The sequence below is a fragment of the Orbicella faveolata genome, unplaced genomic scaffold, assembly GCF_042242905.1.
Source record: "Orbicella faveolata isolate gen_17 unplaced genomic scaffold, um_ofav_v1 contig_27, whole genome shotgun sequence".
NCBI lineage: Eukaryota > Metazoa > Cnidaria > Anthozoa > Scleractinia > Merulinidae > Orbicella > Orbicella faveolata.
In genome coordinates, this window is record NW_028301555.1 from 6,396,239 (window position 1) to 6,422,500 (window position 26,262).

General features: G+C 37.5%; 3 protein-coding genes across 5 annotated transcripts in view; 1 reads left to right on the forward strand and 2 right to left on the reverse strand.

The window, feature by feature from the left end:
* The first annotated feature begins 1,068 nt into the window (after nucleotides 1–1,068).
* On the forward strand, nucleotides 1,069–13,482 carry LOC149107349 (regucalcin-like). Of its 2 annotated transcripts, none has more exons than XM_089296907.1 (12): nucleotides 1,069–1,243; nucleotides 2,734–2,770; nucleotides 3,572–3,642; nucleotides 3,806–3,839; nucleotides 4,649–4,692; nucleotides 4,988–5,062; nucleotides 5,553–5,597; nucleotides 6,095–6,165; nucleotides 8,733–8,817; nucleotides 10,498–10,563; nucleotides 10,794–10,915; nucleotides 11,550–13,482. In XM_089296907.1, exons 1-12 carry the CDS (start codon nucleotides 1,097–1,099, stop codon nucleotides 11,656–11,658), a joined length of 906 nt encoding a protein of 301 aa, XP_089153033.1. In that variant the 5' UTR covers nucleotides 1,069–1,096; the 3' UTR covers nucleotides 11,659–13,482. The 2 variants fall into 2 exon arrangements, with proteins under 2 accessions (XP_089153033.1, XP_089153034.1); XM_089296908.1 differs by having other exon boundaries at nucleotides 1,141–1,243; nucleotides 3,738–3,839.
* LOC110067378 (uncharacterized) lies at nucleotides 13,468–19,688 on the reverse strand. 2 transcript variants are annotated; one of them, XM_020774703.2, is made up of 5 exons: nucleotides 19,430–19,688; nucleotides 17,120–17,325; nucleotides 16,364–16,565; nucleotides 15,459–15,664; nucleotides 13,468–14,937 (listed from the first exon to the last, which is right to left on the reverse strand). In XM_020774703.2, the coding sequence occupies exons 1-5, from the start codon at nucleotides 19,515–19,517 to the stop codon at nucleotides 14,722–14,724; spliced, it is 918 nt and encodes a 305-aa protein (XP_020630362.2). In that variant the 5' UTR covers nucleotides 19,518–19,688; the 3' UTR covers nucleotides 13,468–14,721. The 2 variants fall into 2 exon arrangements, with proteins under 2 accessions (XP_020630362.2, XP_020630361.2); XM_020774702.2 differs by lacking the exon at nucleotides 19,430–19,688 and adding an exon at nucleotides 18,316–18,566.
* Nucleotides 19,689–20,527: 839 nt separating this feature from the next.
* Nucleotides 20,528–26,262, reverse strand: part of LOC110064257 (beta-1,4-galactosyltransferase 1-like) — an 11,190-nt gene continuing 5,455 nt past the window's right edge. The window contains exons 6-9 of the mRNA XM_089296901.1: nucleotides 26,200–26,262; nucleotides 23,373–25,041; nucleotides 21,939–22,036; nucleotides 20,528–21,116 (exon numbers count right to left, since the gene is read on the reverse strand). The exon at nucleotides 26,200–26,262 is cut by the window's right edge and continues 39 nt beyond it. Of these exons, the coding sequence (XP_089153027.1) occupies nucleotides 24,789–25,041; nucleotides 26,200–26,262 (316 nt within the window). The 3' untranslated portion in view covers nucleotides 20,528–21,116; nucleotides 21,939–22,036; nucleotides 23,373–24,788. The remainder of the gene's footprint in view (nucleotides 21,117–21,938; nucleotides 22,037–23,372; nucleotides 25,042–26,199) is intronic.

Sequence of the window (26,262 nt, forward strand, 5' to 3'; positions counted from 1 at the left end):
TGAAAACCAGCTATTAAAGTGTCTGGGGGGTATTTAGCGTTGCTGCTAATTGGGGACACAACATAACGGAATTACAAAAACCAATTATAAATTACTTAAATCATAAATAAATCATGAATTAATTAATTGATTAATTATAAATTGATTATAATAATTGTAACTAACGGGAACGAGGCGAGCGCGAGAACGAGGGGTATCTGGTGAAGAAATGGAAAGGCAGTAGGAAGAAAGCAAATAAGACTCCTTTTCCTTTCATTATGATTGCGATGTGCATACCTGATATCAAAAGCAGGTGGCCACGTGATCAACAACAAAAATGACATCATAATCTGCATGATGACAATCTCTAACTACATCCGTTCGGTTACATCACCGTCAAAACTTAATAGATTTCAAGAAAAAAAGTTAAAAACAGGGGTGAAATTCTAACTAGTAGCGGCCTTTGTTTGTCTCCTTCGCAGTTGTTGTCTGGGGTACCGTATTAGGGGTAATTAGAGTTATTAGGAGTATTGGGGGTATAAGGGGTATCAGGGGTATTAGGGGTAATTAGGGGTAATTAGGGGTATTAGGGTATTAGGAGTATAAGGTGTAATTAGGGGTATAGGGGTATTACTGGGGTTGTCACGCAACACTGCCAATTGGAAGAGAGCATCGTTTGATGTCCCTAAGGTATGGCTGCGAAGGAGAAGATCTCCCCGTGAACCAGTTCCAAACTTCCTGAAGGTCTGTAGGTACTCTAAGCGAACGATTGTAGGGAACACCAGCCACCTACGACCGGTCAGAGACCAGTGGGAATAACCGAGGAAAATGGAACTACATTTTCTGATCAAACCGGACCAACCAAGAGGAATGGCTCTTATCATGTTTTAATCCTTTTCCGAATTCCCTACATAAGTGAAGAGAAGTAGGGAAGTTTGTCAAAATAGAACGGCAAATTTCGGTCGGAATATTCCTGTCGGAATTCCGACCGAAATTTCCGGAATCTGGCACCCGAATAACTAGCCAATCAATCATGTTGCAACGTTGCAACAGCCCTTCTTTTCCCTCGTGCCAAGACCCCGCCGGCTAATTAGGAACAGACGGGTTGGTAGAAAAAATGGCGGAGGTAGAGATTTCCGTTGTGGGTGAAAATTTACGCGCTAAGCTTGGAGAAGGGCCACACTGGGACACAAAAACGCAGAGGTTATTTTGGGTCGATTGCCTTGACAGCCGTGTTCATGTTTTGGATGTAGAAACAGGAAAGGTACAGTAAAATTATGTGCAATTAGTCGATCCTGTCACCTCTTGAGCAAATGTTGGGCAGTGTTGAGCTTATATTTCGCCGAGCAGCGGCGGTATAGGCTGCGCAGTTGTACATGTATAACTTGTGTTAAGTCTTTGTATGTGTTCTATTGGACTGCACTGGTAGGAATACTTGTAGGATAAGCTGTAACAAAATCGGTGTGGTGCTTGAGAACTAAAGACAGCGTCAAAATTATTGAATTTTAGTTCCATTATTTTGAGTTGTCTTAGTTTTCGTGCATTCTTTAGTCCGGCCAGCTCTAAACCCTCCCCTTCAAGACAAACATGGTGGGAGTTAGGAATGTTCTGTTGGAATTCGATTTTTTTAGTTATTTTATTTGCTACAGTTACTCCATATTACTTACAAAAAAAATAGTGATTTAAATTACAGAAACATGAGATGGTGGCCGGTGATCAGAAGCACCGCGGCACTGGTCATACTAGGGAAACCCTCGGGAATAAAACTAATGGTAAACTGTATATACATTTATCTGAGCGATTTTGCAAAAACATGCTCGCTAGGTTTTTCATTGGTTCGGGTGCAGCCTCTCTGAACCTTGGAGGGCCCAGACACCAGCCTACAGGTATCTGCTGGTGGTTTGTCTTTTGCTGACACGCTCACTTAGCTAGACTTTTAGTTTTCAGTGCCAAATAACCTTGATATTGACTGTGTTGCTGGGCACTTTTCTCAGTTGTTGAACATTATTTTAGGGTTCTGTGTTGACACATGCATGTGTGACCGGTCAATCTCTTAGCCAGGGGGAGCTAAGAGATTGGCTAGAGCACTTGTGGCCATGGGGACTGTCTTTGAGCTGTCTGTAGGCGTGGTTTTGTGAATACGGTTGGATATACAATAATATTAATCTTGATTAACCACAAAAACAAACAAACTCAAATTACTCTAACAATACCCGTGACTGACCTTTTTTTTTTTTTAATAAAAAAATGGATCATCGTCATCCCTAAGTTGACTTGGCAGTCTATTCCATTCATAGATAATTCAATTAAAAACTATCAGATCATAGTATAATCATGTAGTCTTATATGTTGTGCTTTTATTTGAAAACTGGCCTTTTTCACTGCTCAAAACTGGGCTCATCCAGAAAATTACACTACTCCAAATTTCTTGAATCATAAATTAATGAAAAGGTGTTATGCACCAAAATTAGTTTGTGTTGTTTTGTTTACAATCATATTTTTATCCTTCCATTAGTCACAACAAAGTGTAAAAATTTCTTGCCAACCACACATGATGTTATAGCTATATTTGAGGTTTATTATTTTTTAAAATTATCATTATAGTCATATGTGTGTACTGTTGTATTTTGACATGCACAATTCATAGGTGTACGATGCAGAAATATAATGTACAAGACATGTATGTGTCATCAAAGACATATGATCCTTTACTAACAAACAAGCAGACAAAATGTTTATACCTTGTTTTACTAGGATGAAAGCTATCAATTAGATGATGTAGTTGGATGTGGTAAGTCTCATTTAAAGTGTTTGCTAAATATCCACTTACTGTGCTGATGAGGGTTCTGCATAAGTCTTCTAGGATGTCATAAGGGAATTCTAGTTGGTCAACTCCCACTGCACCCAACAAGTCATTGTAAATTTCCTATTAATTTGTTGAGTCATGAAGCTGATTTTGTCGGGTTTTTAACCTGTGACCCCTCACTTGTCTGGAATGCTGGCTGACTAATGTGTTTTAGTTGACTGGAATACCATAGCCTGAATGTTCAAAATGAAATATTACTGTCAATAATTATTATTCTAATATTGCTCCAGGACCTTCTGCACCCCAAAATTGAAAATTCTCTATGATTCCTTTGTCTGGTAATTCCCACGAGTAACTCAATACAGAGAAAACAAAATCAACTATAGAAGTCAGGTAGAAGGCCTGGGTGTCATATTAGAATTTTGATATATCAAATGTAAGGTAAGGTAAAGTCTGTGTCAAGCCAAGTGGTTTCCCTGGTTACCATATCATGAAGTGACTAGGATTACAATGTATTTCCACTTCCCCCTGGAGGGGATGCTAGTGCATTGCAGGGTTAATTCCCCCCCCCCCCCCCCCTCAGCATTAAATTTGTCAGTGCCCATTTATATACCTGCATTTATATACCATTTTATATACCCATTTATATACCTGCATTTCCAATATATGTATAACAACAACAACAACAACAATAACAACAACAACAACAATAACTTTATTAATGTGTCAAATGTATAACATCAAATGTGGATGTCTGTTCTAAATGTTTGTTTCATTCCTACCCAGTAATACCAAGGAAGAAAGGTGGTTCTGTTATTCTGGCATGCAAGAGGAGTTTAATCTTTTTAGATCTCGAGGTAGGAACTCTCTGTACAGTGTAGATCAATCTTGACCATAATAATGTTCTTAAGAGCCATTTTAATGCTGTCTTTATTTGTTATTACATGTAAAGTTCACATTGCGATGTACACATTATTGTATGTTGTGTTGACTGACTTCCCTTTGGGCAATTGTCCACAGACTGGACAGAAGGAAGTAGTGGTCACAGTTGATGGTAGGTTGAACAGTTTAACGTTAGTTTATCATTAGTTCTTAATCTGCACTGCAGTGCAAATTAACGCACAGTTTGCGTTCACAATTTCCTTAGTCATGTAATAAATGAGTAATTGTATGAAAGCTCATGACAAGCTATTAAGGATTTAAACTACTCATGATATTTAAAAACTCTTTCAAATTGCACTCGTCTAAAGGTTCATGCAATTTTAAAGGGGCTTAGTCACGGTTTGCGCATATTGAAGAATTTAGCCTCAATTTTTCAAATTCGTCATTTGTAATCCATGTTAATCTTCTCCGTCCTGAGCCATCCTTGTTCCTTTATGGTTTATCATTATCCCTTTGGTGTTAATTTTTTATCTTCTTAAACTGTTATTTTCAGGTTTCCTACCATTTAAAGGTAATTTTTTATGTGGCCAAAATAACTCAAAATACCATGATTGAGCCCCTTTAAGAGAATTTTCAAATATCACTTGTAGTGTAAATCGTTAATTACACTCGCATTCGTACGATTACCTTAATATATATCTGCTATTGATCCAGAATGATTTCTTTTTTATTAACAATATCTCTAACTTAAAAAAAAAGAATAAAAAAGCCAAAAATAATGTGTAATCATATGTTACATGTAGGCCTGTACAAATTTGAGTATTCATGTCCATACATTGTATTCACTGATAGCCACAGTATATTTCATAAAGATTCTGTATCATGCATGTATACAAGCTGTAACTAGGTTGTCTCCAACTATGCATGTACATCTGTTCATAATTCAGTCTGTAAATTAATTATTGGGTGTTTATTTTGTAGAAGACAAGCCAGAAAATCATTTTAATGATGGAAAGTGTGATCCTGTAAGTGTATTGACTGAATCGTTTGACAACTATTGGCAAAAATGTTGATACATGTAGTTACTCTTGACTAACTGTACCCTCTTAGTATAAAGTACTAATAATAAATTTAAAATAAATCTATACGTCAATCTTGCTTGCTTATCTTGCTTTCCATTCAAGAGTGGTAACTAGTCATTGCCATTGCCCAAGATTGTGAACCACTTGTGCTGTCCTACTAAGTTGGAACTTTTGTGGTACATATTGTAATAATTTAATATACTCTAATTTACATTGTACAGCTAACATTTTTTCTCAGCAAGGAAGACTGTGGGTCGGATCAATGGGCCATGAACCTGAACCAGCAAAGCCTGCACAAGAACAAGGATCTCTGGTGTGTGTAGGCCTTATTGTGCTGCACTGTAAAGTTGATAAGCATGTTATAATATAAAGTTAAAAGAGCAGGCTTTGTAGGGCTTGGGACTTTGTGTTGGCCAATTAGTATGTAGTCACAGACTCATACATGTAACAAATGAAAATTCAGATGATTCTACTAGCCTCTTAATTAAGCTAGCAAAAAACAGCTATTCTTACAGTGTTTGATGAAAATTAATGAGTGTCACTGTGTCGTAAGTTGTCATTTGCGTTGCCCACTCACTGCAAATGCACTAAACTGAATGCTGAGGATGTGGGACTGAGAAATGGGAGCTGTTTTAAATTTATTTCATTGAACTAATCCAATACCAACCGTTTGTAGAGTTTTAATTCCAGATTCCAGTCTCAAAAAATAGCTTGTAGTTAGTCTTTTCAGCATTACTAACATTGTAAATTGTGAGGAATTACCCAAAATTGACTTCTACCTTTTGTTTGTCTGTATTTTGCAGTTTTCACTCAGTGGTGACAGAAAGCTCACAAAGTGGGTAGACAAGGTGGTGATAAAGCTGTGTTCTTTTAACTAATTAAAACCTGCTATTCAAACCAAAATCCAGAAATATTGGTTAGTACTAAAAAAGAGATGAAACTGCCTTGGTACCTGAACAATTAACCAAAAAAAAAAAAAAAAAAAATAGAGCGAAAAAAAGATAATTTTTTTTTATACTAATGGAAATTCATGACTAGGAACTTAGATTAATTTATATTAATTTTATACCTCTCCAAAAATGCCTAAGGATCCCCAAAATATACAATACAGGGTAAGACATTGTAAAACAGTGACCCAGAAATTCAAACACAGCAAATATACCACTTTAATGCCAATTAATTTATTTTCCACATTGCTCTTAAATTTATTTGTGGCATCAGTCTGTGTCAGGTGGCATTTAGCTTTGCAATCCTTTGATCTGAAGAGCAACTTTTCTGCATTTATTTGGGTACCAAGTTACAATGTACATTTATTTTATTTTACTTTTTTTGGTTTAATGTGTAGATTACAATATCGAATGGTATGACATGGAGCTTGGACAGAAAGACATTTTACTACATTGACTCATTTCTCAGGTGCAAACATTGATCAGTACTTTATTCTGTGTTAAAGTGACATGTAGGTTTTGTTTTGTGTCGTGTTGTAAATAAAAGGATCAAATTTATTATAATTAAAAGTAGTACCTACTGGAAAATAAAATTGTAATTGAAGGGGTGAGTGCAAAACCATGCTAAGTGACGATTTGGGTGAAAAAAAAAATTTTCGCGAAAGGGCTTGAATTTTTGCATGTGGTCTTCAATGTAATAGAAAAAGGCGGCCCTGTATTTTTGTCGCTGGTTTTTGCTTCGTTTTCGAGTTATAACGTATGCAAAAATACTTGGCTTTTCCTAGCCATGTCTTTAGGAGTTTATTTGTTGAACAGCAAACAGGCAGACTGTTTATAGTGTATGAAGTCAAAATCAAATCTCACAGCATATATAGAGCGGAAATCTGGGAACAGATTGTTTACATCGGCTATTGTGACGTGAGCACAACACGTGAATCGATCGAGCGGCAAACGAAATACCATCGAACTAAAAAGAGATGTGCCGCATTAGAGCTCTGTCAACTAATATCTTAAGCATTGTGTTAAAGTACCTTGTGTGCCTGCCTGGTGGTTGAGAGGCATCATTAAGCCTCGATAAACCCGTAAGTCATCAGCACGTTTTAAAAAATCAAAATGTGTTCTGAAACTTCGAAGGTAGCTGATATACCGTAATCGTGTTATCGGCGTTCGAAGTCAGATCGAGCCAGGCAGCAAAGTCCAAGAGCAGTTCTTGCCCAAGAAAAATACCCTCTCGTGAGTTGTGGCCCATTTGCCAAGCGTTGCTAGTGTCAAAGTTTGGAAAGCGAGAACTGGTTTTTGAGTGATAAAATTTGTCTTGTATCGACCGCCATGTTTTCCCGCGCACGAGGTGTAAAGACCCTTCCCGGCATGCATTGCGATCACGTTCTGCTCGCGTTTCTCGAACTGGTAACTAGATTGTTTCGGCTTTTTTCATTTAAAGATAATGGCCAACAAGTAGCGATCGATTGTAACATAGATCTGTGATCCAGGTTGCTTTGATTTTATTTCATATCGGCATGATTTGTAGTGTTTTGAACTTCTGGGATCAGCGGACATGCAGATGTATGGAGACCCGTACGTTGCGCAGAAGGGTTAATTTGTTAAACTGTTAGGCGGTGCGTGACATAAAGCTACGATCGCGTTGGTCGAAAAATATGTATTTATCTCGTGATTTTTAGCCATTTAAGACGTTGCTGTATTTGGAAAAGTGCTTATTTGATGTTTATTTGTTCAGTGCAGATAGTCATTGTCCCAGATAACCAAAGTAAGTTCCAGATGTTAACACTATTTTCCGGCCGCCATATTTTACCTATTTAAACCTGAAATCAACATTTTTGAGCTTATACGTTGCGTGAAATTAACATTTTGCTGTTTTCTAAGTGAAATCAACATCCTTGCCGTCACGCGTTACGTGAAATCAACATTTTTACCTATTTAGACCTGAAATCAACATTTTTGAGCTTATACGCTGCGTGAAATCAACATTTTTCTGTTTTCTAAGTGAAATCAACATCCTTGCCGTCAAGCGCTAACGTGAAATCAGCATTTTGACCTATTTAGACCTGAAATCAACATTTTTGAGCTTATACGCTGCGTGAAATTAACATTTTGCTGTTTTCTAAGTGAAATCAACATCCTTGCCGTCACGCGTTAACGTGAAATCAGCATTTTGACCTATTTAGACCTGAAATCAACATTTTTGAGCTTATACGCTGCGTGAAATCAACATTTTGCTGTTTTCTAAGTGAAATGAACAACCTTCCCGTCACGGGTTAACATGAAATCAACATTTAAACCTTTTTTGACCTGAAATCAACATTTTTGAGCTTTTACGTTGCGTGAAATTGACATTTTGCTGCTCTCTAAGAGAAATCAACATCCTTGCCGTCGCGCGTTAACATGAGTCAACGTTTTAACCACTTTTGACCTGAAATCAATAAATTTGAGCTTATATAAGTTGCGTGAAATTGACATTTTGCTGGTTTCTAAGTAAAATCAAAGTCCTTGCGGTCGCGGCGGGCCGATCCTTTGTTATAATAAACCGAGGCGAGACTTCGACTTATAACAAAGGCTTGGCTTGGCTATTATAACAAAGGGTCGGCTCTGTTTATCATAACAAAGGCCCGGCTTCGTTTATTTGAAGACCTCGGCGGGAAAAGGGCGCTAGGTATTTTAATCAAAAGTGAACTTTGTCGAAAACGCTCCAAATTTCCCATACAGTTTTGTTTAGGTATGTTTAACAATGTCCCGTAGTTTTTCCGCTAAGCTTCGCTTCGTTTTCGAGATATTGCGTATGCAGAAAAACCACTCGGTTTTCCTAGCGGCGTCTTTATAAACAAAGCAAAAACCAGCGACAAAAATACAGGACCACGTTTTTCTATTACATTGAAGACCGCATGCAAAAATTCAAGCCCTTTCGCGAAAATTTTTTTTTTCACCCAAATCGTCACTTAGCATGGTTTTGCACTCACCCCTTCAATTATAAATTCTCACTTTCATAAATTGATTTTAATTAAAACTGTTTGTTTGTTTTAGAACAATATATGCTTTTGATTACGATGAAAAAGCTGGTACAATATCAAATAGAAGAACTGCAGTGAAGAATGATCCCTCACTTGGGGTAAGCTACATGTACAATGAGGGACAAAAGTGTTTCAAGAGACTTGGCAGTAAAATTTCATTTTCGAGCATCTTGGAAACATTTCCCTCCTTTCCCCCCAAACAACGTTGATTTTCTATTTTTTAGAGTGCACAGTGCCTACATGAGATTGAATTGGGGGCTGGGGCTATCAGGGAATTAATGCTAAGTAAAATAGAATAAGAGGTTAAATATTGAAAAGGGTCATTTTCTTAACATGTCTTGAGCAACTACTTTTGTTGCCCATTTTTACTTTACTGAAATATGTGAGAAAGTTAAGTAGATCAAGCAATTTAAGCTGAAATGTTTCAAAGACATTATTTTCACAAATACACACAGTATTGTAGTACATGCCTCATTGTTAGTGCGCTCATCTCTGGGTTGAGTGATCCAGGTTCGAGCCCTGGCCAGAGACATTGTATTGTGTTCTTGGGCAAGACACTTTACTCTTATAGTGCCTCTCTCCACTCAGGAGTATAAATGGGTGCGGGCAAATTTAATGCTGCGGGTGACCCTGCGATGGACTAGCATCCTTGTCAGTTGGGAGTAGAAATATTCCTAATCACTTCATGCTACAGAAACCAGGATAAGTTCTGGCCTGGTGGGCCACTTGGCTTGTATGCAGACTTTACCTGTACCTTAATACAGTGTGTACAACCAAGAAACTAAGAATTGACATTGATAATTCACCATTCTTTTAACTTTTTTAATTATTACATGTATGTATGTACATATATATGTATTACATGTATATACTCCTAATTAATAACCATCAAGTGCTGTAGGTTGTCATTAATTTGATTGATAAAATTGCAGAAATTTATTTACTGTCCGATGCAACACATTTGTGAGGTGTGAACTCATGTGTGAATTATAAGTTAATTTATTACATGACATAATGACATGTAATGATACATGTAATAGCGGAGCTCCAGCGGCCCGAAGGGTCGCCAAGCGGAGGCCCATACTCATATAGGAAAGAAAAGGAAACCCATGAGTTGATTTTCCCATGGTCATCATGGCTAGCGGTATTGCTCGTGGGCGTGTACGCATGACGGCGACGACGACGACGACGGAGTCGCGCAACATGGCGGCCATACTCCAAATAATCGGTTGACTGAGACATGCAGCCTTGATTTACCGTGTACTTCTTTGATATTGGACATCCATGTTATGATCAATTGATACCTGTCAAAACAAGGTATCCGCTGACCAGTATCACGTGACCATATCGCGGGCTCAAGTTTAAAGCTCATCGAGGTCACGTGTTTGTTTGAAGTTGACCGCTGATCAAGTGCTAGTTTTCGATTGGATCGGCGACTCATCTGAGGTTAAGTTGTTGAAAACAGGGCAGGATTATTCGGAAGCTGGTTAACGCTAACCCAGGATTAAAAGTTAACTGAATTATAACTTTTTCTTCTATACAAATGTTTTTTGCTGCTTTGTTTTGTGTGTATAGTGATTATTAAAACTCACAACAGAAGGCCAAACAATATACAGAAAACCTCAGCGCAAAGTTACAAAAATCAAATCGAAATTTTACCTTTTCCTGGATTATTTGGCTCTGAACAACCCGGCTCAGGAGCTACGCCTTTAGGCTGGCCTAAATCTATATATTAATGTAGTGTGCTAGCTATTTTGTAATGAACACACTAAATTTAGTTTCCAGATGGGATGACAATAGATGCAGAAGGAATGCTTTGGGTTGCTATGTATGATGGATGGAAAGTAAGTCAAGTGCATCGTTTATGTAAGGTGCAAAATTTTGTGAAAATATGCAATATGTTATAATTTTCAGTGTGGCAATGTTACAAGGCCAGACATAGGGCTAATTCTCTAGAAGGAAATATTTGTACTTGGCTAACTGACCTTGCCCTTATCTTTTAATACAACTACATCAACATGGAAGCATACAGTAAGCCTTATGAATTAAATCTCATGCTATTTTCATGTACTAGGTTGTTTGTTTCAATCCAGTTACTGGTGACGTCATTCGTGAAGTAGTTTTACCTGTTGCTAAGGTGACGTCTTGTTGCTGGGGTGGTCCAAACCTTGATGAACTCTTTGTCACATGTGAAAGGTAGAAAATTCAGCTTTTTTATTTTGATTTCAATAACAATTCATGCATTTAAACAGTTTCAGTTTGTTTGTTATAAATTCATACTAACTATAATTTTGGCCTTTTGCTGTGGAATGTATGTATAATTATTACCATTTGTGCCTTAAACTATTCTTTGCCTAATTATCTGTTAATATGTAATGTTCTTTCAGTCAGAATTTTCCCAGGAATGATGATAAAATTATTCTTTTCAATTACAGATGCATTGAAGCATCATTAATGTATTTTTAACAATTCATGTGATGGAGTAGAGATACTGTGTAATGTATTCTCTAAGCATAACTTACAGTACAATGTAACTAGATGTCTTGTAACCATCAGAAATCTGATTCAGCGCACAATCAACACATGGTCATGCACAAGAGTGTTGAGATTATCTCCAGATTCAGATACTCACCTAATTTGGCATATATGTAGTACATTCATCATGTAGTCTTGCACAAAGTTGTACAATTAAAATATAGGTCTCCTTTCTTTACAGTTTGAGATTATCTCCAGATTCAGATTACACACTCAATTCTCTCTTGAATCAGCTGATATACACTCATCACATGGTCTTGCACAAAGACTTATTTAATATCTCCTGTCATTTTAGTTTCCGATTGTCTCCAGAAGAAAGGAAAGCACAGCCCTTGGCAGGCTCCATTTTCAGAGTTAAAAACCTTGGCACACATGGCTTTCCAGCTGTCCCATTTGATGGTTAATAAGTATATCAAAATTAATGTCTTAGTGCTTTGAAATCATTTACAGAAAAGCATATTAATTTTTTTCACTTTTATGTTATCTAGTGAGAGAGCTCTAACACTAGTACTTACATGATAAAACATAATTATTTCCAATAATTTTTAAAAATTGCCATGACATGGTTTTGTGCTATTGCAGGATACAGTTAATGGTATTACTGCTTAATGCATGATTTTGAGGAAACAATTATCAATTGAAAGTAAATAACATATTATTTTCCTTTTCATTATTTTACATAAACTGGCCTGGTGTAAGTTATTGCTATTGAAAATACCTAATATGTATAAAATTTGCATCTTTGACTGTGTTTTAAATAATCTTATTTTTTTCACTTTCGATATCCAGTTATGTCTCTCGGGCTACATGTTAGTTATGCAATACAGGTGAAATTGATTTACATAAAAAACAGCCTCTTCTCTATAGCTTCCCTCGTGTGCATTGTTTAGGTTTGTGACCAGTGTTCTGAATAAGGTGACCTTTGGTCCAAATTAAGTTGTTTTTAATAGCAATAATTCTAGTCATAATGTGTGAAGTGGAATAAGTGAATGAATTTTAGATTTAGGTTTACTAAATCTATTTCATATATTGATGTATTTTTAGATATTTTAAAAATTTCATGGCACTTTGTGGGCTAGGGAAATGCTGCACGTCTTTAAAGGTGTAGTGTTATGAAGCACCACAAATAACATGCACTCAGAAGAATGTTTAGTCCATCTAACATCCTTACAAAAATTACAAAGAAACTCAAAAAACAAAAAAAACAAAAATGTGATAAACAAATAAGCTGCAAAGAACTGATACTATGATCAAAGAAATCTTTATTTAGTGAGGTACTGTAGGTTGATTGCAGGTACTGTTGTTAACTATCTGGCCAATTGTTGAATCAAAGTACATGAAATACAAATTATGTATATGCATTTCAATTAATTAATATATTAATATAGTTATAAATTGAAAATGAGTTTCCTTTCTTGAAATAATTCCTAATCCTACCCTGATGCCCCCTCCAAACAACAAACAAACAAAACCCGAACAAACTATCAAACAAAGAAACATTTAGAAACAAATAAACCACGAAAAAAAATCAGAACAAGCCAGAAAAAACCCATTCCTAAAAAGGAATGCAGCTCCATCAAAACTTCATACAAACCAATCAAGAAAAACATGGAGAAAGACAAAAACAGCACAAACAGTAATTCTGGCTAAACAGTGATCTGCATAACGTCAATTTCTAGTGCATGAAACATGTTAGTAGTGCCTAATTAAACATTCATGTAACCTCTTACAAGCAAGGCAAAAGTAAAAGAATTTAACCACACACACAATGGCACAACACGATATCCAGTAACAATGTAAGTAGTAGAAAATTATTAAATAATAGGTTTATAACATTATTAGTGAAACCTCCAATGTAATATGTTATTCTATTCTGCTATAAATGATTATAGATGACTTTAGCAGAATACATGTACTCATTGTTTGAATTATGCGATTTACACCGTCCTATCCAATCATTTAAAAGTAGATGGTACATTATTAATTTTAATTAATGACTATTATATTTGTATCCACTCCATCAATTAGCAACTACAGTGTAATGTGATGCTTCCCTAATTTTATTGTTTAGCGAAACAAAAGACCAACCCTTTCAGTAATCCAGTTAAGAGATAACACCCTCCATTGCATTTACTATGCACCTAGTGTCTGCTAATAAACCTTTTCTACACATAATATTTAATGTTCATAAGGCAATAAGACAATAAACTATATCTGAAAAATGCAAATTTAATAGTCATTTCACATGACTTTGTATGACAACTTAATTCATTTAATAGTCTAATAGACACAGAACATTCAAAAACGTCACATGTTGATCATACATTATCCTACAAACGTTATTGATACCACTAGTAAGAGAAGTAGTTGTTACTACATATACTAGATATCTAGCTTAATTTTGACCACACTAGTCTCAGGAGTAGAAATTGAAGTCTCTGCCTGGGTTATCATGTTTTAAGGGTTTTCCTATAAGTCAACGTACATAACTGCAAAGGCAGCCCAACAATGCAAAAAAGGCTGAAAACATGAATTGTCCATGTTAACCTTTCATCCTAGCATCAAGTAACTTATCTTGATGTGCAAGATGATGGACTGTTTCTCGAGGTACACAGTGAACATGCCTGCAAATTGGTAAACCAGATAGTCCTACAATGTCTTGTAATAATGTATTTTAAAATCAAAACTGCAATAATCCCCACTCAGAAGTGTACTGAAGGTCTGACACTGATTCCTCAACAACTGATTTTCACACTTAGTGAACTGATTCCTCAACATAAAAGAAGGTGGCAAGGTTATGGGAGATGCTAGTTCAGCCTCTAACATGCATGAATGCTATTACATTTCAGTCTACAAATTGGAAATTGAAAGCAGATAAGAAAAATAATAGTATGGGATGTGTTGTGCACCACTCAACTGAGATAAAATTACATTAAGCACAAAGACTTTAAAGTTACTGGTAGTTTCAGTTCAGTTCAGTTCAGTTCAGTTAAACCTATGACAATATTTATGGAAACTTTGTGTGCACTTCCCTATTATTGCAAAAGAAAATTTGGTCAAAATTAATGGAAACTTAAAGTAATAAAAATAAGAAATAGCGCAATTGTATGACAGATTAACTTCACCCACAGCAAGTTGTACTTGTCTGCACCACAGTAAAAATAACTGGTTGTGTTGTGGATTTTTGAGGCACAGGTGTAGAAACACTTGGATATTGCACATGTGCAAAAGACAAATAACTTCATTGTCACATCTATCCACAACAAACGTACATGTTGACACTATCATTGATAAACATGCATGCACCTCACACGCCATATTATTTTGTTCTATCATGAAACAACCTCAGTGAGCTACTTGTCAAATTAACAGTTTCAGAACAACACTAAAATTCCAAACTATGTTAACAACTAGAGAGGTTGCCATTCTATCAAAGTTAGTCTTAAACAGCACTCGCTCACACTAATCTAGCTTAGTTCAGGAGCGTTCTTTTGCAGCAGGGCCACAAAATCTCTGGTCACAGGCAATGGTACACTGGGATCAATGTGAATGTTAAGAAACATCTTCCACTCCCAGGGCGGCATCAGCACACCAAGGCAAACTCTCATCTCTTGCACTTGACTGCGGCTGACAGGCTGTGGCCTCCACTGCTTCAGCATGTCTGAATTTGGACAGCAGGCTAACTGAAATAATAAGAAAAATGCAAAATAAACAAAATCCTTGTGTTCTGTAGATACACAATTTTAACACTAATAAATTGTGTATGAAATGAGTTCCTATTTAATATATTTGCATGCATTTGATACCAACAGGGAACTATTTCTAACATACATATAATTACTACATCACTAGAGCTCTGCAATCACAAAAACTATGTGGTTGTAGCCCTTTGCACACATTTGCCTATAATTATTATATTAGGCCATTACCATTTCATGCACAGGTGGCTGTACAGTGCAGGCATATATAGGTCTTTGTTATAGTTTTGTAGAGAATAGTAAAATAATATAGCCCATTAGAATTGCAAACTTCAAAGATCTTTAAAGACAAATTGTCATGTCCTCTTTCAACCAATTCTCTTATGCAACTGGTACTGTAAAATAAGAAAATTCTCATAAACATGCACAAACACAAAAATGCATGGATGTCACACAAATCCGTATGTTGACTACTGGACTTTAAAGAACTTAAAGCATGTTCATACCCCACAGAATCCGCACAGTCCACAGCAACATGGAGGGGCACCATGGACTGATATTTCCCCACGCACACCCGTCTCTCCACTCATCTCTACACTTCGTAGACAGCGCAGTGGAATAGGCAGGTAATAGGTGGTGTCGTTACATGCTGACGTAAGAGAATAGCCTCCAGGTAGCTTTTTAGGGTCACCCCATTGCTGTAAAGATGTGCCTGCAAGTATTGAAAGATTCAGCTATTATTTTGACCTTGACACTTTTTCACTGTCCTTACAGTTGGACCTCTGCTAATGGAGGACTCCCATATCGGTGGGCGTCTCCTATTACTTAAGTCATGGTTCCGGCCACATTCATACAAACAAGCTATATTTTAAATCTCTTACATACCTGTAGAGATTTAAACAGCTGGATTTTATCCTGGTTTCCTTAGCATAAGCAACTAGGAGTATTTAAATTCCTCATACCCATTTTATACACCTGGGTGGGGAAGATCTAGGCATGTGAGAGTTTATTGACTTGCCCAAGAACACTATGCAATGACCCTGGCCAGGGTTCTAACCCAGACATCTTGATTCGAAGTCTGGCATGCCAACCATTAAGCCACTGTGCCTCCCATAACCTCTTATAGAAGACCTGTCTAACTGGACACTTTCCTGGTTCCAATGTTGGCCACTTACAGGAGTTTTCCAAGATTCCAAAAAATTTACAAAATTACAAAATTTTCTCCAGGAAATTGATTACTACATGTATTTAAGTTAACTTAGTAAACTGTGTGGATTTCATTTTACAGTTGGGTTTCTTCTTTCAGTTGATTTTAATCTATGTGATAATTGTATAAGATCCAAAATTGTTAATTTACTAATTAAGTTTCACTCATAGCATCACTTATGTACAACGAAACATTCTCACTCACCAAGAGAAAGTTGTGAGGACAAAAAGAGAATTCTCTTGTTTGTTAAAAGACAAATGCCACCACTGTGCTGGTTCACTGTTTTGGCGTGCTCATCACAGAATTGAAGATGTTTGTAGGTCATAAATGTGAAGTGATTCAGGGCTTGAAAGATTTCACCTTCATAGATAAGCCCAGCCAAGAGATCCTTGTAACTCATATTTCCCTGAAGATTAATTACATTTAGTTTGTAAGACAGGGTAGAAAAAAAAAAGTTTCTTCCAAACTGTGCCAAACTCCATTATTTTGACAGGCCCTCTAGGGTGTTGGGAGGGAGGGGGAGAGCAATGTTGATTTCTCTGTATGAACATTAACAAGTCAGACAGCCACAAGAAAAACCTTCCGTTGGTTTTACATTAGCATTAATTTCTACTCTCCATGGTAGAGACATGTTTCAAGGAAGGGGCAGGTAAATGAAAAATTGGCCTATATATGATGCAAAAGTAGAAATGGATTAACAAACCACTTGTAAAATTTTATGATCTTTCCAATTATTGGCAACAGTGGGGGTGGGTGGAGGGGGAGGTAGTCGAGAAAACAGCCATCACTCTTTTAACCTCAATCCATTGTTGATGAGAGAGGTATTTGAGACTTCACCACAAAGTCAATGCTGAAGATGCCTCTCGGAATAATAATTATTGTAATTATAGTGTTTCGTCTAAACCTTAAGTTGCTAGGCTATTCTCAAAGAAACATCTAGACTGTTATCAAGCTTATTACCTTCAAGGAAACAAATTGTCCTTGAACAGAACGTTGGAGCTCATCGGCACTGTGTCGCAATGTCCTCTGCAGAGTTGCACCACTCATGTGTTTGGTGGTTAGTGAAGTCATCACACCTTTGGAACTGGGATCCAACATTTCATCTGTGAAGGCCTGGGGCTGAGTCACCACAGGTGGTGCAATTGTTGCTAAGAAATCCATGTTGACTGTAAAATGGATAGAAAACTATTGGAAACTTCATTTGAGTGGGAGCTGTTCTCAAAGCAGTCAGCTACACCTGTAACTACAGCAGCTCTGACCTTAAGAGATCTTTGTTAATATTTGGCACTGCAGTTCCTTTCTCCAACAAATATTTCTTTTTTTCAAAATGGTGCTTACATGTAAAAAGCAGAGGGCTTATTTACACCCATCAATGTCAAGCCCCATAGTAGGGGGAGGGGGGCTACCAATGGGGAATTGACTTGGCAAGCCTCCCCCTGAGTAGGGAGTTTAGCACTTAAAAAGGTAGTTATTAATTTGCTTTTACTAGGTGACCAGGGTGGAAAATTTGACTCTGGCTTCCTTGAAAATTTCAAATTCCCCTGGGTTTGCTAGCACCCTGCCTGAAACCTAATGTCAGGGAAAACCCAAAATATCCTGCTTAAGGCTTTTAACATAACTACCGTTCCCATTTGATTTTCCTCCCGGATTTCACGGTGGCACAATTTGCAAAATTCAACAATTTTCGGCTTTTCCGGAAACTATCCTTGGCAAGTTTGCGATTCCGTACCTTCTGCCCATTTGCCCCCTGTTTCAAAACTTCCGGCATTTGTGGCCTTACGGCAACTGCGACGGTGAATTGATTTTAAGAAGCATGTTGAGTTTACCATTATTGAGGTTTATAAATGTTGAACCAGTAAGTAAAAGGTATCAGAACGAAAAAGAATGTTAGAAAGATTTTTAGTAGTAACGGAAAGTTAAAAGCATTACAATGTATATGCGCCCTTTTAGTAGTAGGCTGTATAATAATTAAACCTTGCCCAAGATGCAAGTTCTTGCATGTAGAGACTGCAAAGTAAACACGTGAACATTAGTTAACTTTTCCCCGGCAATTTGCAGCAGCTTTGACGTTTGCAGTCCTTTAGCAAGAACCACCATTAGCACTTAGAGTCGACTGAGAACAATTTCCACCACAATTAAGACAGTTTCTCACATACTCGATCCGCTAGACACCAGCGAAGGTCCACCTTCAAAATTGTTATCTGCCATTTGTCGCAAAGGTATTCCCGAGGGCAAAGGGGCTGTTTTCTCGTCTTCTGAGAACTCTGAGCTAACCGGACTTCCACGTTTGGAATCGTCTGTGAAGTTTCTGTAACTCATTGAACCATTGAACGATCCCTTTGTGCAATGAAATGTGCAATCCGAAGCCAAGTTGACTTTCTCGGAAAACTTGGCACATTAGGCACGTGGTACGTTTCTCGGAAATCAATTGTTACGTTCGATTTTGTCGGGGGAGGGCAAAGTCTGTATGAGTTTTAGCTCTTTTCCATTTTGTTTCCCTCTTTAACCAGTGGTTAGTAGGCGAAAATAAAAACATTGGTATAATTTTTAGCAGCCACCAGCTTCGTGTTTTGTGGCTTTAAAGAACAGTCTTCGAAATAACGAAGTTTACCTTACCCCTGGAAGTACTGGCAGGGAATAACAATTTAGCCTCTCCATGGTCTACATGTGGAATGGTAGACTGCGAATTTTTTGGTCTTTTTATATGTTATACATAAAACGAATACTGAAACTTTAAAAATAGAAACTGATTGTTAAAAACATTTTCCTTTTAGATCTTTTTACGTGTGTGCATGGGAGACGATATAATAAATGCAAGATACAATTTCACATTTCCGGGTCAATGCATTGTCGCCCAGCGATACGAATGGGTTATTCATGCTCTGCAAGCATGACCAAGTTCAGAGAATTAGCTGCTACGATATGAGTTGACAAGAAAAAGCAAGTAGATATCTTTTGTATTTCGATCGAAGAAGTCGGAGGGGTACCTCTGCTCATTCACCTCCCATTCCCTTACGAGAAATCAATTCGGGATAAAGTCTCTCGATTTCTCTGCCGATGTACTTGGACGTTCTCCAAATTCAAGGTCACACAGAAGTAGAGGCAAATTATTTATCATGAACCCTTGAGCACGCATGCATAAACCAAATAAATAAACCAAATGTTATTACATCATTCGAGTGAACAAGGGTGGTCTGCACAAGAGCAGGGTTTGCATCCAGTTATATTTTATGCATTATTTTTTATTTGGAATTATTCTATACTACTCACCTGGAGTGCCCATATCTTGTAGTTGGATTGGGGTGTCTTCAAGATCCTCCACTTTAGAATAAGAGTTTCTCAACTTTCTGAAGCTCATCTGTTTAGACTAGGTAGCGCTTGTCGGTTTGTTTCGCGGCACTCGATACAATTTATGCGTAATCCACGATGTATTTCTCAGAAAAACTCAGGATGTTGTCGTTTTCGACCTCCTGTAGAGTTCGAATTCTTGGAAAAGTCGTTCAATACTGACCCGACCCCTCAAGCGTTCCAAATCTGCGATGTGAAATTGTCGTACGAAGAAAACACCCTGTACTGATATTAGATAATAAACTGACAATCGTTTTAACGACTTTATAATTGTTCAGTAGTGTGCAAATATGGTACCCCAATTTATCAAATGCATTTCATATTTGCCAAGATCCAATTTCTGCCCAAAGCTTACGGAATTGAGCTGTTTAAAATTTTGTGTAAAATTACTTTTAATTGAATGCAAATCTGCTCTCCATGAATATTTTGTTAGGTGAAAGCGCCACTTTCGTGATTTAATTTGATTTCCAGGCTCTCACTGTCTATTTGCATGGAAGCTTAAAAAGGTCTAAAAACGTTAGCGACAATATCGCAGGCGTATTTTAAACAGCTTTCCCGCTTCTTTCGGCAGCAAACTGCAGTTTGATTGACGGTAGTCTATTGCAAAGAGCATTTTGATTTGGAAGGTCGCGTTGCGGTGAAAACAGTGATAAGTGAAGTCTAAGTACATGAGAACGTTCGCTTTTGGCCTCACGTGATCGTCATTCATGCTCACTCATGTGTACTTTTAGACGCGATCGGCGAGCACTCGCGCTCATTCGTGGTCACTCGTGTGTTCTATCAGCCGCGTTCGGCGGCACACGAGCAAGAGCGAAAACTTATCCCACTTGTCATGCGGGGTAATCTTCGCACGCTTTCGCGTGCTTGCTCTCCTACTGGACTAAACCTGAGAAATACAAGGAACTACTGTCTTAAGATCTCTTAAGGGATTATTTGTCATTTTTTCGAAAATGTAAAACTGTTCTGAAAAACTAGCTCTAGACCCAAGTCCGAAAGTATCAACAAGACACTCTGACCACCTAAAGCGTCTTGTTGTTTATTGTACGATTGGAAAATGCATGGATAGGGCTTCGTTGTGAGAATTATCAGTCTCTTACATGTAAAATTTGCTCTCTTACAAGGAAAACAATTATAACTAACTACATCTTTAATTTCCTGTTCACCTTTTGCTAATGAGGTTCAAGAAGCCCGCATACCGTGTCCTTCCTGGGGGACTGAACAGCTATCGTCATTGAGACAGGACGAGAAATAACTATTCCTTGTAAGCTTTTTTTTCTGTTTTGTGTAACTGCAAACATCGGCCACAGGCAAGTATAGAGTTAATGCACCCGCAGCTTTTCCTTTAGTCGAGAAGGAGCCTTTACACATTCGAATCCCTCCTTGCAAGTTTTGGGCCCTAAATCTGCATACGCTGAGTCTAAACCAAAAGGGCCCCTCTGAGGTAAACACATTGTGCCAGGGCCATCACACGTCATTCTACAGCATTTCATGCCCCTGGCGTCACAATTTGTCACTTCTGTAACGAGATCATGATGTGGTTTGCAGTGAGGTGCTGGGAGCTGACAAGAAGAAAGAGCTCCTCTTTGGTCGCATTCGCAATGGTCACAAGCTGAAAAAAAATAAGATTCAAATATCGTGACGTTCCTAAAGTAAAAACGCCAAAGTTTGGAAAGAATTATTTCAAAATGTTTCCGTGGAAATTGAAATATTTCCCCTAGTCAATGTAAAAAGTGAATGAATAAGTCACTATTTAAGTGTCGAAGTGTTTAGCAGTACTACTGTTCTAATTGGGGACACTGAAAATATGCAAACAAATATTCTAAAAACTTGTTAAGAATCCCAACTGGTAGTCAGTAAACTTAAGATGTTTGCCAAAAGATATTCACTTTTTAACTGAACGGGGAGAGGAAAGATTGAGATTGGTCACGGTATGGGACATATTTTTGAGGAGAGCTTTCAAGTTCTCACCCATTCACTATCATCGTACGTAGTAATCGTCGTTAGCAACTAATCTAATTTAGAGGCCCTATATATTAGGGGTTTTGGGCATACGGGATATTTAAGCAAAAAGTTGACAGGATATAGGATATTTGGGTGGGGGGGGGGGAGTTATGGGATATTCGATATTAAGATCGGATGAAACGGGATATCGAGTAGAAAAATCTTTAATTTTTGCTACTTGAATTCATTAATGGCACTCGGGACATTTAAGCAAAAACCTAACGGGATTTGGGGTACTAAGACTTCTCCCCCCTCACCCCCCAATGGGGCCTCAATTTAACTGATTCCTGCGAAGACATATCTGGAAAACGCTATGATTAACGATTCGGCCTCGTTGCATGTACATGAATCGCATTGTTTCTCAATCACCGACACTGATTTCCTGACCAAGGCTGTCAGCAATCTATGCAACCAAATGCTTGGAACTAACCTTTGACCAGCAGAACTGCACATAGTAACGGAGCTAACGAAGCCAGACAACGGGTTGTCATGTTGTGCGATGGCTTGTATTCTGCGCGTCGATTAAGTCTGAACGAAGGAGACAGAAACAAAGAAACGTGAAACCTTTTAAATACAGGAACGCCTAACCTGAATTTCAGCCACCTGTTCGATTTCCCAAACTGAGTGAGTGTGCGAATCGAATAGATGGCTGAAATTCAGGCTAAGGAATATTGTGACATCCCGAGGGAACTCATAAAAGGGACAGGGGTGTTCGTCGGAAATTTTGAAAAAAACCCTGAGGAGGTAACAAAATCCTGTTTTGTGGGCGTGGCTCGAATTTTTCACCCCTACCAGAAGCGGTACCAATTCTAAAACGACAAATTAACTGACACTCATAATTTTTGATAGCGGTAAAGACGATTGCTTCGAGTACCTTCTACTTGTAAAGTTGATTGTCAAATATCTCCTGACATGTTTTGATTTCGACTCAATACTCCAAATATCTCCCCACGGGACATTATAAATTCGCTCCTGAATGAGTTTTTTGGGGTATTTACCATATCAGAACAACCAAGGTTGAGTTTTGGGAAATATGAAACGAATTACAGACACTGATGGAAAATTATGTCTGTTATATCTCGCCCAGCTATGCTGTCATCAACAAATATTGTTATTGTGGGTCACTATGTCTCGTATATAGACCATATTGTACGTTTTAATAAAATCGGTAAAGCCTACACTTGTTGAAAGTATTAGTGGACATCGAACGTTTTCGGCCATTTCGTGGAATGCCACCTAGATTGTTAATTTACAATTTATTCGATCTTGAAGCCATGTTTTCCAGTACCAACAATACACCATTCTAAGAAAATGGTGACCATAGCTTTTTACTTATTTTGAACCCTGTTTGTTTATTTTTTAGATCGAAATTAATATCTTTAACTTTGAATAATAAACTTTGATATTACTGAGAATGCACAATGAAACCTTAAACATAACTTTATCCTATATCTATATCAGTTATATTTCACCTTAGGGAGGTAAATTTGCTTTTAATTGGATACATCTTGATACGTAGGAAATATAGCAAGATCAGCTGGTGATCAATATTTCTTCGGTTGTTATGTATTGTCGGATTCACGTTGCCAAACTTGACACCTGTTTATTAAGAATGGTTGACAAACCATGTGTTTTAGGCGAACACAATTTAAATTACGCTACAAACTTAAGTAATGTGAGAGAAACTTCAATCGACTTGTTCTTAACTCCCTTTTGAACTCGTGTTAATTGTTTATGAAATCTGCCTATGACATATCGAAGATCCCTTGTCTTATGGTGTAAACCGGCCAGTAGTATTTTTACACTTTGTTTATTAACAAAATGGCTGGTTAAGATAGCTTAATGATACATTTTTAAACCTCACCTCGTTCTATTCCTTGGTGAATCGGTCCGTAACGCGTTAGAGCCTCCGTTTAAATACAAAATTCTGATCTCTACGACGAGGATAATATAATGGGAGCTTTTGAATGACGCACTGCCTCTACAGCTAAAGATCCGTTTTAACAGGTAAACTGGCATTTGTCACGCCTGGGATAACTGTATTGTATGCCACGAAGCAGGTGTTATTTGCACTTCAAGTTGACCACAGTTTACCCAAGCTCAACTCCTCAAAGTTGATGTTGGGAAACCTGTGAATTGAGAAGTCATGACTAGTTTCGTTTCAATTCAACAAGGTTCTGGCAATGAGAAATGAAAGAGGGACATTAAAGGAGTATCACAGACAACTAAACATTTGTCACCAAGGTCGTGAGGGATTTGTTAAATAGGAGCCGAATAGATTGCTCTTCATTTAAGGAGTTCAGTCGCCGTATTTTTAGTTATTTTGGCCACGTCCAAAATTAACTTTAATTTGAAGGAAAACTGAAAATAGTAGTTTACTGAGATGAAAAACACAAAAGAGACAATAGTAAAACCATAAAGAATGGAGAGGTTTGACTCGGATTACAAACGACGAACTTCAAAAATTTAGGCTAAACTTTTTACTCATCCGGTCTGAGGATTAAGTAGAGTGTGTGAGACGACAGACATGCATATGCATGTATCAGGCTTTGCTTGTGTCGATGTTTGAAAGGTTCAGTTTGATTACCGTAGATCCGAAGGTTTCTTTTTCCACATTTTCTAGCTTACTGCTAAACTGGCTGGAAAATTTAGATGTGCATCAGGAAAATAATGCCTAGTTCTCTAACTGTCTCTCTAAATTTGGGGAGGGAGATCTGGGACGTTTACATTGGGCGTTGTGACCACGCCTTTATTTTTTTAATTCTTAAATCAGGTGGATCCAAGCTGACAATAATGCCATATCCTGTTTGAACTTAAATAATAACAACATTTGTGTCTGGTTTACATTTTATAAATAATGGCTGTAACACATATTCCAAACACTCTTTTTTTTCTGTAAGAAAATGTTTCATACAAATTTGAGATTTGTAAGAATATTTTAAGAACAAATCCGAGATTAAGATTTTGAAAAGAATATAAACGGCAAAACTAGCCAAAAAACAACAAAAACAGCACTAGCCGTATGCTGGATGTTAATAACATTTCTGCAGGAAGTTATGTGTGTCATATCAAGCTTTATTGCCTGCAGTCTGCCTCCAAAACTTCATCAACGCCATCAAAGTCAACTGAAACGTAAGAGTCGTACGTTATAATCTAATAATATTATTTTCAGCCTACAACTGGCAAAAAAAAAAAAAAAAAATATTCAGCCTGGGCAGGAAAAACTGCATGAACACTGCGAGATATGGTTTTATGTAAAACAAAATTCACAAAAATATTGTCAGTAAATAGTGAACAATTCATCATACTTGTCTGTCATGTCACCATTAGATTCTGTAGTGATATCATAGAAGAAACCAGACGTTGATTCGTCTTGAAGAAACGATTCCGCTTGATCTTGGAGCATAGCTTCTTTTACATCAACTGTGACCAAGGTATAAAGCCGATGTTCTGTCAAATTTTCCACAGCATATTTGAGAGAATTGAGTCCGTCGTTATCCATGCGTTGAGCGGAGTCCATTAGTTTATCAAACCTGTGGTTAGGTTAAAAAAAAACATATGAGAACTTACGCGACCTGCTGCAAATTGAGTGGTGATAACTAACTGAGGGCCCATTAGGGCAGGATCTAAGTATCCCACGTCCCATTAATTTATTTTTGCCTAAATATCCCTCATCTTTTAATTTCTATTGCAAAAATTGAACGATTCCCTCCAATATCCTGTGTCCCGTTAATGTTTTACCGAAATATCACTTATTCCAAAACCTCAAATAAGGCCTCCTTACTAGCTTTCATTGACACTCTGTGTGTTGCATTTTGATCATTGCAGTTATAGCCACATACGTTTGCAGTAAAATCCGAAATTAATCCCTGGGATTCTATTTGTTTATAATCATTTTGCCGGAATTATATTCGACAGTTGACGGAGATTTGGAGGTATTTTCGGCAGCATTTTATCTCTTGAAGTTTGGTTCTTATATTGGAGAGAAGAAACTGCGCTTCTTTGAAGGAGGAGAGAACATAATGGCGCTGATGGTTTTAAAATTGTCTGGCTGAGTATCAACAAAACTTTAGGTGTATATTAGGCAGCGTCAAAACTTCACCGGAGGAATTTGAAAACGCAGCTTTATTCCTAGAGGTCTCTACGGTTAGACCTACCGTCCACACTAATCCGTGACGGAAACGGAGCTTTTCATAAACGCTCTTCAAACCGGAGGAATTTGAAAACGCCGGCTTCTTATTTTAGTGTGGACGGAAAACAGTTTGAAAACGGAGCTTTTCGAAAACGACGGTGTCACGATAATCATGTGTCTTCCTTGAGCAAGTTTTTCTCAAGAACAAAATCCAAAATGGATGTTGACTGTTGCGTTTTTAAATTCCTCGGGCGTAGTGTGGACAGAAAACATTTTTGATGCGTTTTCAGAGTGAAACCTTCGTTTTCAAATTCTCTCGGAGTAGCGTGGACAGGGCCTTAGAATTCTGGCCACGTCTAAAATCTTGAAAATCGCTGTATGGTAGAATACAAACTATATAGCCGCCATGAAAATTAATCAGAACGAACAAATCGTGTTATTTCTACTGTTTAAGCAAATACAATGCCTTTGACGCATAGACATATTTTTTAGGAGTAGGGCGAGCGAATCGAACACAGAATCATTACCAGCGACTATCTCAGCCTGGTATAGAAATTACCGGTTTGAGTCTTCCTCGCTAGTTTTGTGAAATTTCTTTATCATCTTGTATCTTCCTAATCGT